The 15870-nt window shown below is 48.8% G+C and overlaps 1 protein-coding gene across 2 annotated transcripts in view; it reads left to right on the top strand.

Annotated features, from left to right (window-relative positions):
• LOC119402466 (putative phospholipase B-like 2) overlaps positions 1-15870 on the top strand; it is a 333446-nt gene that overhangs the window by 200524 nt on the left and 117052 nt on the right. Inside the window, exon 9 of one of the 2 annotated variants that reach the window (XM_049418654.1) lies at positions 889-1041. The exons of the other annotated variant lie outside the window; for it this stretch is intronic. Within the exon in view, the coding sequence (XP_049274611.1) occupies positions 889-1041 (153 nt within the window). The remainder of the gene's footprint in view (positions 1-888; positions 1042-15870) is intronic. 2 annotated transcript variants of the gene reach the window in all.

Consider the following 15870-nt stretch of genomic DNA (forward strand, 5'->3'; position numbering starts at 1 on the left):
ATGAAGGTCCGATTCCCGGCATGGAGGAAGGAAAGAGTTATGAGAGAGCACGACGCAATGCGACAGAAAGAAAGAAAGATAGAGCGGCAAGCACGTCAAGTTTCGCTTGACCTAATATTCTCAACAGGACTCCTGACTCTTTTTATCGCGATATCACTTATAGAAACTCGAGGCACACTTATTGCATGGCTCTCATGATCTGTAATAAGTCCTCCAAATCGATCACATCGAGGCTGCTGACAGGCGCGGCTCAAGCACAGAGGAAAGGCGCCGGGCGGCTCTGTCGGGCGAAGGAGCATGGGGGGGGGGGGCGCCCGTGGTGGGCCTACGTCGCTCGGGCAGCCAACTGCGAACTTTCATCAAGCGGGCGTGGTGGCGCGTTCTAGCGATCTCGAGAGAGAGTTCAGGTTCATACCTCTCTACCTGCTGTGCTCCCACCGCTTACTTCGCGTTGGAGCACGAAAGCCGCTTCGCTCGCTGGAGTGGCCGTATTCCCTTACGCCAGCGTTTTGTAGAGTTACACCACATTGGATCCTAAAGGAGTTAGCTTCTAATCTTACGCCGTATAACATTCAAATTTGTTGCTACCACATCCATTTCTACTTCGCCTTTGCGGAGGAACTGCCACCTTCTTTATATTATACGATTTCTCTTTTACACTTACGTTAATTCAATCGTTGCGTTTGCCGTTACATGCTTGTATCATTAAGGTTACGTGCTACGTTCGTTCTTTGTATGCCACAGTTAATGGCAAGTCACTCCTACCATCATCGCACTACGTCCGCCATCTCGCTTCCTCGTATTCTTCGTGTGATTATGTGAAAGTGTACGCGCCTTATCAGTCCTGCTCCTCACGAGATATGGTGCGCATAATTTGGACATATGCAGGTTCTTTCCTACAATCTACAATGCTAGCGGCATGGCAAGGCTAGCAGCTGAGCACGGCGACTGGTTCACCTACGACAAGTGCCCGCGCGCGCTGATGTTCAAGAGAGGCTTCAAGGACCCGAGTGATATAGAACGAGTCTTGGACTTTGTCAGGTGTGCATTTGTTTGCTTCACTGCTGTCGCTTCGACGCCACAACAAGAAGGCCTGTTACTAGTATACGGATGTTAAGTACTGCAGCATATCAGATAGCTATGACCTACTGCCTAGTAACATACAAATAGAAAGACAGCGTATGTGAGAACGAGATACACTACTCACGGATTGAAAAGCGAAAATTAAGGGTTATAATTGCACGTGCTTTTGTTTCCATCGTCTGCAGGTGGCGTCATATCGGCGTAATTTCGACGCTAATAGTTATGTGAGAGCCAACATTGCCTCCTTGGCAGCAAGACTTGCAGCCACATGAAGCGGTTATCACGAGCAATTGCTCATACCTGTCGTGTCAGAGCCAACATTCCTTTTTTCGTAGCCAGGTTAGCAGCCACGTGACGCGGTTATCACGAGCAATTGCTCATACCTGTCGTGTCAGAGCCAACATTACGTTTTTGGTAGCCAGGTTAGCAGCCACGTGACGCGGTTATCACGAGCAATTGCTCATACCTGTCGTGTCAGAGCCAACATTACTTTTTTGGTAGCCAGGTTAGCAGCCACGTGACGCGGTTATCACGAGCAATTGCTCATACCTGTCGTGTCAGAGCCAACATTACTTTTTTGGTAGCCAGGTTAGCAGCCACGTGACGCGGTTATCACGAGCAATTGCTCATACCTGTCGTGTCAGAGCCAACATTACTTTTTTGGTAGCCAGGTTAGCAGCCACGTGACGCGGTTATCACGAGCAATTGCTCATACCTGTCGTGTCAGAGCCAACATTACTTTTTTGGTAGCCAGGTTAGCAGCCACGTGACGCGGTTATCACGAGCAATTCCTCATACCTGCCGTGTCAGAGCCAACATTACTTTTTTGGTAGCCAGGTTAGCAGCCACGTGACGCGGTTATCACGAGCAATTGCTCATACCTGTCGTGTCAGAGCCAACATTACTTTATGGTAGCCAGGTTAGCAGCCACGTGACGCGGTTATCACGAGCAATTGCTCATACCTGTCGTGTCAGAGCCAACATTACTTTTTGGTAGCCAGGTTAGCAGCCACGTGACGCGGTTATCACGAGCAATTCCTCATACCTGCCGTGTCAGAGCCAACATTACTTTTTTGGTAGCCAGGTTAGCAGCCACGTGACGCGGTTATCACGAGCAATTGCTCATACCTGTCGTGTCAGAGCCAACATTACTTTTTTGGTAGCCAGGTTAGCAGCCACGTGACGCGGTTATCACGAGCAATTCCTCATACCTGCCGTGTCAGAGCCAACATTACTTTTTTGGTAGCCAGGTTAGCAGCCACGTGACGCGGTTATCACGAGCAATTGCTCATACCTGTCGTGTCAGAGCCAACATTACTTTTTTGGTAGCCAGGTTAGCAGCCACGTGACGCGGTTATCACGAGCAATTGCTCATACCTGTCGTGTCAGAGCCAACATTACTTTTTTGGTAGCCAGGTTAGCAGCCACGTGACGCGGTTATCACGAGCAATTCCTCATACCTGCCGTGTCAGAGCCAACATTACTTTTTTGGTAGCCAGGTTAGCAGCCACGTGACGCGGTTATCACGAGCAATTGCTCATACCTGTCGTGTCAGAGCCAACATTACTTTTTTGGTAGCCAGGTTAGCAGCCACGTGACGCGGTTATCACGAGCAATTGCTCATACCTGTCGTGTCAGAGCCAACATTACTTTTTTGGTAGCCAGGTTAGCAGCCACGTGACGCGGTTATCACGAGCAATTGCTCATACCTGTCGTGTCAGAGCCAACATTACTTTTTTGGTAGCCAGGTTAGCAGCCACGTGACGCGGTTATCACGAGCAATTGCTCATACCTGTCGTGTCAGAGCCAACATTACTTTTTTGGTAGCCAGGTTAGCAGCCACGTGACGCGGTTATCACGAGCAATTCCTCATACCTGCCGTGTCAGAGCCAACATTACTTTTTTGGTAGCCAGGTTAGCAGCCACGTGACGCGGTTATCATGAGCAATTGCTCATACCTGTCGTGTCAGAGCCAACATTACTTTTTTGGTAGCCAGGTTAGCAGCCACGTGACGCGGTTATCACGAGCAATTCCTCATACCTGCCGTGTCAGAGCCAACATTACTTTTTTGGTAGCCAGGTTAGCAGCCACGTGACGCGGTTATCACGAGCAATTGCTCATACCTGTCGTGTCAGAGCCAACATTACTTTTTTGGTAGCCAGGTTAGCAGCCACGTGACGCGGTTATCACGAGCAATTGCTCATACCTGTCGTGTCAGAGCCAACATTACTTTTTTGGTAGCCAGGTTAGCAGCCACGTGACGCGGTTATCACGAGCAATTGCTCATACCTGTCGTGTCAGAGCCAACATTACTTTTTTGGTAGCCAGGTTAGCAGCCACGTGACGCGGTTATCACGAGCAATTGCTCATACCTGTCGTGTCAGAGCCAACATTACTTTTTTGGTAGCCAGGTTAGCAGCCACGTGACGCGGTTATCACGAGCAATTCCTCATACCTGCCGTGTCAGAGCCAACATTACTTTTTTGGTAGCCAGGTTAGCAGCCACGTGACGCGGTTATCACGAGCAATTGCTCATACCTGTCGTGTCAGAGCCAACATTACTTTTTTGGTAGCCAGGTTAGCAGCCACGTGACGCGGTTATCACGAGCAATTGCTCATAACACTTGTGTCAGAGCAAACATCGCTTTTTTGGCAGCCAGATTTGCAGCCACATGAAGCGGCTATCACGAGCAATTACTCATAACAGTCGTGTCAGAGCCAACATTACTTTTTTGGTAGCCAGGTTAGCAGCCACGTGACGCGGTTATCACGAACAATTGCTCATACCTGTCGTGTCAGAGCCAACATTACTTTTTTGGTAGCCAGGTTAGCAGCCACCTGACGCGGTTATCACGAGCAATTGCTCATACCTGTCGTGTCAGAGCCAACATTACTTTTTTGGTAGCCAGGTTAGCAGCCACGTGACGCGGTTATCACGAGCAATTGCTCATACCTGTCGTGTCAGAGCCAACATTACTTTTTTGGTAGCCAGGTTAGCAGCCACGTGACGCGGTTATCACGAGCAATTGCTCATACCTGTCGTGTCAGAGCCAACATTACTTTTTTGGTAGCCAGGTTAGCAGCCACGTGACGCGGTTATCACGAGCAATTGCTCATACCTGTCGTGTCAGAGCCAACATTACTTTTTTGGTAGCCAGGTCAGCAGCCACGTGACGCGGTTATCACGAGCAATTGCTCATAACACTTGTGTCAGAGCAAACATCGCTTTTTGGCAGCCAGATTTGCAGCCACATGAAGCGGCTATCACGAGCAATTGCTCATAACAGTCGTGTCAGAGCCAACATTACTTTTTTGGTAGCCAGGTTAGCAGCCACGTGACGCGGTAATCACGAACAATTGCTCATACCTGTCGTGTCAGAGCCAACATTACTTTTTTGGTAGCCAGGTTAGCAGCCACCTGACGCGGTTATCACGAGCAATTCCTCATACCTGCCGTGTCAGAGCCAACATTACTTTTTTGGTAGCCAGGTTAGCAGCCACGTGACGCGGTTATCACGAGCAATTGCTCATACCTGTCGTGTCAGAGCCAACATTACTTTTTTGGTAGCCAGGTTAGCAGCCACGTGACGCGGTTATCACGAGCAATTCCTCATACCTGCCGTGTCAGAGCCAACATTACTTTTTTGGTAGCCAGGTTAGCAGCCACGTGACGCGGTTATCACGAGCAATTGCTCATACCTGTCGTGTCAGAGCCAACATTACTTTTTTGGTAGCCAGGTTAGCAGCCACGTGACGCGGTTATCACGAGCAATTGCTCATACCTGTCGTGTCAGAGCCAACATTACTTTTTTGGTAGCCAGGTTAGCAGCCACGTGACGCGGTTATCACGAGCAATTGCTCATACCTGTCGTGTCAGAGCCAACATTACTTTTTTGGTAGCCAGGTTAGCAGCCACGTGACGCGGTTATCACGAGCAATTCCTCATACCTGCCGTGTCAGAGCCAACATTACTTTTTTGGTAGCCAGGTTAGCAGCCACGTGACGCGGTTATCATGAGCAATTGCTCATACCTGTCGTGTCAGAGCCAACATTACTTTTTTGGTAGCCAGGTTAGCAGCCACGTGACGCGGTTATCACGAGCAATTCCTCATACCTGCCGTGTCAGAGCCAACATTACTTTTTTGGTAGCCAGGTTAGCAGCCACGTGACGCGGTTATCACGAGCAATTGCTCATACCTGTCGTGTCAGAGCCAACATTACTTTTTTGGTAGCCAGGTTAGCAGCCACGTGACGCGGTTATCACGAGCAATTGCTCATACCTGTCGTGTCAGAGCCAACATTACTTTTTTGGTAGCCAGGTTAGCAGCCACGTGACGCGGTTATCACGAGCAATTGCTCATACCTGTCGTGTCAGAGCCAACATTACTTTTTTGGTAGCCAGGTTAGCAGCCACGTGACGCGGTTATCACGAGCAATTGCTCATACCTGTCGTGTCAGAGCCAACATTACTTTTTTGGTAGCCAGGTCAGCAGCCACGTGACGCGGTTATCACGAGCAATTGCTCATAACACTTGTGTCAGAGCAAACATCGCTTTTTGGCAGCCAGATTTGCAGCCACATGAAGCGGCTATCACGAGCAATTGCTCATAACAGTCGTGTCAGAGCCAACATTACTTTTTTGGTAGCCAGGTTAGCAGCCACGTGACGCGGTTATCACGAACAATTGCTCATACCTGTCGTGTCAGAGCCAACATTACTTTTTTGGTAGCCAGGTTAGCAGCCACCTGACGCGGTTATCACGAGCAATTGCTCATACCTGTCGTGTCAGAGCCAACATTACTTTTTTGGTAGCCAGGTTAGCAGCCACGTGACGCGGTTATCACGAGCAATTGCTCATACCTGTCGTGTCAGAGCCAACATTACTTTTTTGGTAGCCAGGTTAGCAGCCACGTGACGCGGTTATCACGAGCAATTGCTCATACCTGTCGTGTCAGAGCCAACATTACTTTTTTGGTAGCCAGGTTAGCAGCCACGTGACGCGGTTATCACGAGCAATTGATCATACCTGTCGTGTCAGAGCCAACATTACTTTTTTGGTAGCCAGGTCAGCAGCCACGTGACGCGGTTATCACGAGCAATTGCTCATAACACTTGTGTCAGAGCAAACATCGCTTTTTTGGCAGCCAGATTTGCAGCCACATGAAGCGGCTATCACGAGCAATTGCTCATAACAGTCGTGTCAGAGCCAACATTACTTTTTTGGTAGCCAGGTTAGCAGCCACGTGACGCGGTTATCACGAGCAATTGCTCATACCTGTCGTGTCAGAGCCAACATTACTTTTTTGGTAGCCAGGTTAGCAGCCACGTGACGCGGTTATCACGAGCAATTCCTCATACCTGTCGTGTCAGAGCCAACATTACTTTTTTGGTAGCCAGGTTAGCAGCCACGTGACGCGGTTATCACGAGCAATTGCTCATACCTGCCGTGTCAGAGCCAACATTACTTTTTTGGTAGCCAGGTTAGCAGCCACGTGACGCGGTTATCACGAGCAATTGCTCATACCTGTCGTGTCAGAGCCAACATTACTTTTTTGGTAGCCAGGTTAGCAGCCACGTGACGCGGTTATCACGAGCAATTGCTCATACCTGTCGTGTCAGAGCCAACATTACTTTTTTGGTAGCCAGGTTAGCAGCCACGTGACGCGGTTATCACGAGCAATTGCTCATACCTGTCGTGTCAGAGCCAACATTACTTTTTTGGTAGCCAGGTTAGCAGCCACGTGACGCGGTTATCACGAGCAATTCCTCATACCTGTCGTGTCAGAGCCAACATTACTTTTTTGGTAGCCAGGTTAGCAGCCACGTGACGCGGTTATCACGAGCAATTGCTCATACCTGTCGTGTCAGAGCCAACATTACTTTTTTGGTAGCCAGGTTAGCAGCCACGTGACGCGGTTATCACGAGCAATTGCTCATACCTGTCGTGTCAGAGCCAACATTACTTTTTTGGTAGCCAGGTTAGCAGCCACGTGACGCGGTTATCACGAGCAATTGCTCATACCTGCCGTGTCAGAGCCAACATTACTTTTTTGGTAGCCAGGTTAGCAGCCACGTGACGCGGTTATCACGAGCAATTGCTCATACCTGTCGTGTCAGAGCCAACATTACTTTTTTGGTAGCCAGGTTAGCAGCCACGTGACGCGGTTATCACGAGCAATTGCTCATACCTGTCGTGTCAGAGCCAACATTACTTTTTTGGTAGCCAGGTTAGCAGCCACGTGACGCGGTTATCACGAGCAATTGCTCATACCTGTCGTGTCAGAGCCAACATTACTTTTTTGGTAGCCAGGTTAGCAGCCACGTGACGCGGTTATCACGAGCAATTCCTCATACCTGTCGTGTCAGAGCCAACATTACTTTTTTGGTAGCCAGGTTAGCAGCCACGTGACGCGGTTATCACGAGCAATTCCTCATACCTGCCGTGTCAGAGCCAACATTACTTTTTTGGTAGCCAGGTTAGCAGCCACGTGACGCGGTTATCACGAGCAATTGCTCATACGTGTCGTGTCAGAGCCAACATTACTTTTTTGGTAGCCAGGTTAGCAGCCACGTGACGCGGTTATCACGAGCAATTGCTCATACCTGTCGTGTCAGAGCCAACATTACTTTTTTGGTAGCCAGGTTAGCAGCCACGTGACGCGGTTATCACGAGCAATTGCTCATACCTGTCGTGTCAGAGCCAACATTACTTTTTTGGTAGCCAGGTCAGCAGCCACGTGACGCGGTTATCACGAGCAATTGCTCATAACACTTGTGTCAGAGCAAACATCGCTTTTTTGGCAGCCAGATTTGCAGCCACATGAAGCGGCTATCACGAGCAATTGCTCATAACAGTCGTGTCAGAGCCAACATTACTTTTTTGGTAGCCAGGTTAGCAGCCACGTGACGCGGTTATCACGAGCAATTGCTCATACCTGTCGTGTCAGAGCCAACATTACTTTTTTGGTAGCCAGGTTAGCAGCCACGTGACGCGGTTATCACGAGCAATTCCTCATACCTGTCGTGTCAGAGCCAACATTACTTTTTTGGTAGCCAGGTTAGCAGCCACGTGACGCGGTTATCACGAGCAATTCCTCATACCTGCCGTGTCAGAGCCAACATTACTTTTTTGGTAGCCAGGTTAGCAGCCACGTGACGGGGTTATCACGAGCAATTGCTCATACCTGTCGTGTCAGAGCCAACATTACTTTTTTGGTAGCCAGGTTAGCAGCCACGTGACGCGGTTATCACGAGCAATTGCTCATACCTGTCGTGTCAGAGCCAACATTACTTTTTTGGTAGCCAGGTTAGCAGCCACGTGACGCGGTTATCACGAGCAATTGCTCATACCTGTCGTGTCAGAGCCAACATTACTTTTTTGGTAGCCAGATTTGCAGCCACATGAAGCGGCTATCACGAGCAATTGCTCATAACAGTCGTGTCAGAGCCAACATTACTTTTTTGGTAGCCAGGTTAGCAGCCACGTGACGCGGTTATCACGAGCAATTGCTCATACCTGTCATGTCAGAGCCAACATTACTTTTTTGGTAGCCAGGTTAGCAGCCACGTGACGCGGTTATCACGAGCAATTGCTCATACCTGTCGTGTCAGAGCCAACATTACTTTTTTGGTAGCCAGGTTAGCAGCCACGTGACGCGGTTATCACGAGCAATTGCTCATACCTGTCGTGTCAGAGCCAACATTACTTTTTTGGTAGCCAGGTTAGCAGCCACGTGACGCGGTTATCACGAGCAATTGCTCGTACCTGTCGTGTCAGAGCCAACATTACTTTTTTGGTAGCCAGGTTAGCAGCCACGTGACGCGGTTATCACGAGCAATTGCTCATACCTGTCGTGTCAGAGCCAACATTACTTTTTGGTAGCCAGGTCAGCAGCCACGTGACGCGGTTATCACGAGCAATTGCTCATAACACTTGTGTCAGAGCAAACATCGCTTTTTTGGCAGCCAGATTTGCAGCCACATGAAGCGGCTATCACGAGCAATTGCTCATACCTGTCGTGTCAGAGCCAACATTACTTTTTTGGTAGCCAGGTTAGCAGCCACGTGACGCGGTTATCACGAGCAATTGCTCATACCTGTCGTGTCAGAGCCAACATTACTTTTTTGGTAGCCAGGTTAGCAGCCACGTGACGCGGTTATCACGAGCAATTGCTCATACCTGTCGTGTCAGAGCCAACATTACTTTTTTGGTGGCCAGGTTAGCAGCCACGTGACGCGGTTATCACGAGCAATTGCTCATAACATAGTCCAAGGTTCGACGAAAACTCGTCAGGCGAGGGGGATTCATTGGAAGAAATAAAACAGGCACTCGCCTTTTTCAAGGAAAAAAAAGCCACATTGCTCATAACACTTGTGTCAGAGCAAACATCGCTTTTTTGGCAGCCAGATTTGCAGCCACATGAAGCGGTTATCACGAGCAATTGCTCATAACACTTGTGTCAGAGCAAACATCGCTTTTTTGGCAGCCAGATTTGCAGCCACATGAAGCGGTTATCACGAGCAATTGCTCATAACACTTGTGTCAGAGCAAACATCGCTTTTTTGGCAGCCAGATTTGCAGCCACATGAAGCGGCTATCACGAGCAATTGCTCATAACACTTGTGTCAGAGCAAACATCGCTTTTTTGGCAGCCAGATTTGCAGCCACATGAAGCGGTTATCACGAGCAATTGCTCATAACACTTGTGTCAGAGCAAACATCGCTTTTTTGGCAGCCAGATTTGCAGCCACATGAAGCGGTTATCACGAGCAATTGCTCATAACACTTGTGTCAGAGCAAACATCGCTTTTTTGGCAGCCAGATTTGCAGCCACATGAAGCGGTTATCACGAGCAATTGCTCATAACACTTGTGTCAGAGCAAACATCGCTTTTTTGGCAGCCAGATTTGCAGCCACATGAAGCGGTTATCACGAGCAATTGCTCATAACACTTGTGTCAGAGCAAACATCGCTTTCTTGGCAGCCAGATTTGCAGCCACATGAAGCGGTTATCACGAGCAATTGCTCATAACACTTGTGTCAGAGCAAACATCGCTTTTTTGGCAGCCAGATTTGCAGCCACATGAAGCGGTTATCACGAGCAATTGCTCATAACACTTGTGTCAGAGCAAACATCGCTTTTTTGGCAGCCAGATTTGCAGCCACATGAAGCGGTTATCACAAGCAATTGCTCATAACACTTGTGTCAGAGCAAACATCGCTTTTTTGGCAGCCAGATTTGCAGCCACATGAAGCGGTTATCACGAGCAATTGCTCATAACACTTGTGTCAGAGCAAACATCGCTTTTTTGGCAGCCAGATTTGCAGCCACATGAAGCGGTTATCACGAGCAATTGCTCATAACACTTGTGTCAGAGCAAACATCGCTTTTTTGGCAGCCAGATTTGCAGCCACATGAAGCGGCTATCACGAGCAATTGCTCATAACAGTCGTGTCAGAGCCAACATTGCCTGTGTTCCAATTCTGGACAGCATCGTTGATGGTGTAGGCTGACAGCTTAAAAGACAGCATCGAGACCACGTTGTCCGAGAAATGGAACAAGTCTAGAAGACGTCTACGCGACGTGATGCCACCTCGCGTCGAGAAGAGAAAGCTAAGGAAGGGGTCACAGTTTCGCCGCAAGGGCGAAGCAATGAATGCGATAACAAGAAAAGCGGCCCGTGATGGACGCGCGGCTACGCTGCAGCAACTACCTCGCGAGCAGACAGCGGAAGGGTAAGGTTCTCCCTGCGCAAATATTAGAAGCGAGCGAGCAGGCTGACGACTTTTAAATGAGCCCGTTGCGCTCCTCGCGCCATCTCGCTGGTGATGAAGAAACGCTTATAAGCGCCTGCCGTCTCTGAGTCCTGCCAGCGGTAAAGGGTGGGTATATAACGCTCGCCGTTAGCTACCTGAAGGACCTGCGCTTTGTGGCGTTGTGGTTAGGCTACGCGCTGCGGAGAGAGAGGTCGCTGGTTCGATTCCGCGCTTCGGAAGCATTTTTGTGAATTATTTTTGCTTTGGGACTTTTATATATATGTACACTGTCGTCCTTTATGAAAGGGAACACGCGAGCGCGCGGCCTGAGCTCTGCTGCGGCTTCCTACATAGCCATCAACCGACAGCGAAAGAAAGCGCACCCGCTTTTGACGTCATCTATTGGAAAACAAAATAACGAGTCATGGCCGGTGGACAAGCGCTGCTAGATCACGCTCCCGCTTTGGTCGCGCAGCGGGCGATGCCGCCAAAAGCGGACGTGCTTTCTTCAGCTCTCGGTTGATGGTGCTGTACGCTAGCTGCCGCAGCGTGCAGGCCGCGCGCTCGCGTGTTCCCTTTCATAAAGGACGACAGTGTACATACTATGCATGACGGCGGCTGCAAAAACCAGCCGAGACTGTCCATATCGCAATATCGCAATCGCAATAAAACAAACGTAACTGTTCTTTCTTGAGCCTCTTTCGTGTTCAGAGCTATGAAACATTTAACGTAGCTTACATTGAGCGCCTGGAAAAGCGTCTACTGGTGTACAGACGACCATATCGGCGAGATCCGAGCTACGCGAGCATTTCCCTAAGCCGCCATCTTGTTTGCAAGATGACAGCAAAGTGGCCTGCATCGTTTTTGTCTCCGATGCTGTCTTCTCGAAGCTGTCTATTTTGCCGGCTACGTGAGAATTGGAATGGTACTTAAGATGGCCGCTGTCCACTTAGCTGTCTATTTAGCTGTCTACGGTGAGTATTGGAACGCACCCATTGCCTTTGGCAGCCAGATTTGCAGCCACATGAAGCAGTTATCACGAGCAATTGCTCATAACAGTCATATCAGAGCCAACATTTCTTTTTTGGCAGCTAGATTTTCCGCCACATAAAGCGGTTATCACGAGCAATTGCTCGTAACAGTCGTCATATTAAAAAAAATGTCGCCCGCACCTTCCCACGGGGGGAACTAGAGTAAATGCGTCGCAGAGTGGTGGGGGTATCGCGTGAATGTTGCCTAATTGGGTTTCGCAGAAGCGTCGCGCTGCCCGAGTGATGAATCCGCTGCTCGACGCTCACGAACGGTTGCTGCTTCTCGAGCACGAAGTTCAGGATCCACAGCCCGTCGTTGCCGTTTCGCAGCTGCTTCTCGTTCCCCGAGTGAAGAATCCGCAGCCCGTCATTGCTGTCTCGCAGCAGCTTCTCATGCACGAAGTTCCGGGTTCGCAGCTCGCTTCAAACGCTTGCGCTCAGCGTCGTATGCTCGTCTCTTTGCAGCCTTGTCTTCTGCGTTGCTTGCTGTTGTTGACGCCGACGACGGTGAGGGTGGGGTAACGTTGCCTTCAACGAGTGGTGGGACGCTGATTGAAGGTACTGTTGCTTCCATCGCATCTACTCGAGTCCAGCAAAGCGTCAAGTCAAGCGAAAGCCAAGTAAAGACGCCCTTGACTGAACTCCGAACGCGCGCTCCGCCGCTTATAGGCTTCCCAAGCAACGCTTAGCGGCGCTGCTGGATGGATGGATGGATGCTATGAGCGTCCCCTTTATAACGGGGCGGTGACATGTCTGCCACCAGGCTCGAAGGATAAAAAAAGAAAAAAAAGAAAAAAAAACTTCCTTGTTTCATGTTGTCCTAATGCCTTATCTACATTGATTAAATCTATGTTATTATAACAAAAAATATAAATTCACAGTCCATCTCTCTGCCTCTTAAGGCAGAATAACCTTTTTTCCCCCAATTATTTATTTTTGTACTTTATCTCTACTTTTCTGCCACCAATACTCTAACCGTCTCTTACTTATTTCTATCGCGGGCGTGTTCAGCTTTCCATTGTTGTCCCTAAAACCCAAGGCTTCATGTAGACTCGTGCCCACACGTATACCTGGGTGAATATCGCCACATTCAATCAGTACATGTTCCATCGTTTCCTTAGTTCCCCCGCAGCATGTACATAGTTCTTCTTCGTTACTGAATCTCGCTTTATAACTACGCGTTCTCAGGCAGCCCGACCTTGCTTGAAACAGTAAAGCGCTTCCCCTTGAATTATCATAAAACCTTTCCCTCCTTATTTCGTTTTTTCCTTTTCGGTAGTTACTCAGAGCCGGCTTCTTTTCCATCGCTGTCATCCAATAAGTCTTCTCCGCCTCTCTGACCTTCCGCTTAATGCTCCTTGTTGCCATATCGCCCGCACCGCCAGCCGTATATTTACTGGTGAGCCTCCTAGTTCTTTTTCTCCACTGCGTGTCAACGCTTTTTCTATACAAATACCTGAAAACCTTCTCTGCCCATCTACTCTTCTTCATTTTCCTCAGCCTCTCTTCGAATCTCATTTTGCTCTGCGCTTCCCTCACTTCAAAGCCTGTCCATCCCATATCACCCTTCACCGCCTCATTTGTCGTCTTCCCGTGAGCGCCCAAGGCGAGGCGGCCCACCGTCCTTTGATTTACATCCATTCCTGATTGCACCTCTGACTTCATGCACACCACTGAGTTCCCAAATGTAAGCCCCGGAACCATCACACCCTTCCACAGCCCTCGAAGCACCTCGTACCTATTGTATCCCCATAAAGCTCTGTGCTTCATAATTGCAGCATTCCTCTTTCCCTTTGCTACCGATGCTTTCTCTTGTACCTCCATATATCTATCCCCCTCATTTACCCATACTCCGAGGTACTTGTACTCGCTTACCCTCGGTATTTTTTGGCCCTGTATTAAGACCGTACGGTCTCCGTGATCATTGAATATCATCAATCCACATTTTGTTGCACTAAATCCTAGTCCTAGAGCCTCACACTCCCTTCCGCATATATCTGCCAGTCGCTGTATATCATCTTGACTGTCCGCAAATAAGACAATATCATCAGCATAAAATAGACCTGGAAGCTTCTGCTCAACCATCGCTCCGACCTGTTTGTGTGACAAATTAAATCCAATGTTGCTACCTTCTAGCGCTTTTTCCATCCTCGCCATGTACAGCATGAATAACAGCGGGGACAAAGGGCATCCCTGTCTCAGCCCCTTGCTAATTTCAACGCTGTCCTTGCTACTTATTCCTTCCCATTCTATACAAACTGTATTTTCTCGGTATATTTCTCTCAAAAGCTGTACACAGTCGTCACCTATGCCCATTTCCTTCAATATATCCCACAAAATTTCCTGATTAACGTTGTCATACGCCCCGGTGATATCTAGATAAGCTACGTATAAGGGCCTGTTTTCTATTTTAGATATTTCTATACACTGGGTAAGAACAAACAGATTATCGTCTAACCGCCTGTCGATTCGAAATCCATTCTGAAGTTCTCCCAAAATATCATTTTGTTCTACCCACGCTTCTATTTTTAATTTTACTGCCTGCATCGCCAACCTGTATAGCACCGATGTAATTGTTAGGGGTCTATACGAGCGAATGCTGCTCTTGACAGGCAGCGCCATCTCTGGCAGAAAAGGAGAAACTGGGGTGTTAGCAGCGCGCGTTTTCCCTTCTCTCCACCGCGTTGCCGCTCGCTTTGCACGTGCAAAGCTCTCGCGGTGCACTTGCGCCGCCTCACAATGTACCGCTTGCAGTGCGGCTTCAAAAGGATTTTCAAGCTTGACTGGCACTTCCGAAAAGCGAACTTGATAAAATGAGAAAGGCTCGTCAATCACGTTAACGGTGAAGAGCAGACGATCGATAACAACGACGCCCAACTCAAAGCGAAGTGCATTTCCCAAATCGCGATTACACCGTGTAGGACGTATACCTCGAGGTAAGTCTCATTCTGTCATGTTAAAGATAAATAATGGTCCACATGCACTCCAAAATGAAGCCGTACACGCTATCGATGTTCTGCGGCGTGGACTACGAATCATATGTTTGTTGTTTTGATATGGCATGCTTACGGTAGCAGCCGTGTACTTTCGTGAACAAACGTTTGCGGCGTGCGAAAAAAAAAATTATACGGCCATGGCACTGCTTCCTGAAAAGGTTAGAGTCAAGTCCTCCGTGCCGCTGGAGAATCACCCGCCGATTAAGACCCGAGGCAGCTAGCTGAGCTTTAACCACTGTGAAGCAAGATGAACTGCTCGCCTCGTTTTTTAGGCTCTCGTGTCATGCTTACGGTCTCTTTCTATGATATCGACTTGACAGGCGTATAAAACCTGCTGCGGGAACGCGGCTAGAAAATCGCACAAAGTCAGAAGGTGGTTACTTCAAGGTTGCAATTGCAAAGCATGTATTAAGTGCCAGTTATATTTAGCGGCTTAAATATATATCACCCTAATAAAGTGACAAAAACAAAGCAAACCTGCAGAACGATGTCAAAGCTTGCTGCAAATGCACAGACGTCCGTTCCGGCGTGATAAAGCAGCCTTCCCGACGCGTGAAATGCAGGCGCCGAACTTCTGACGATGTGCCGAGTTCAGTTGAATTCAACCAACCGCGCAATGCTAACGGTGTAACGCGAATGTGAACGTTCAACAACGACTGGTAGGTCTCACGAACACGGGGAATCAAAACACAAAGTTGCTTCACCTACAACCGTAACTGGACTTTAACAATACGAGAAGACAGCGAGTAATCATTAATATAGTCGCTGCGTGCATGCGCCGCGTTACTTACCGATTTAGCTTGTCGGAACGAACGAAAGCGATGAACTCAGACAGCCAAAATAGAAGGCGAGACAGCGCTGTCAGCTATCCACGCTTGCCGCCTTTATTTCTCGTACGACACGCCCGGGAAACGATACAGTTTAACACGTGAATCGCGTGCCTTGGTGTTGTCTGCACTGTTGTGGTTGGCCGCTAAACCGCAATACTTCGGACCACGCTTG

This window comes from Rhipicephalus sanguineus, chromosome 8, assembly GCF_013339695.2.
Source record: "Rhipicephalus sanguineus isolate Rsan-2018 chromosome 8, BIME_Rsan_1.4, whole genome shotgun sequence".
Lineage (NCBI taxonomy): Eukaryota > Metazoa > Arthropoda > Arachnida > Ixodida > Ixodidae > Rhipicephalus > Rhipicephalus sanguineus.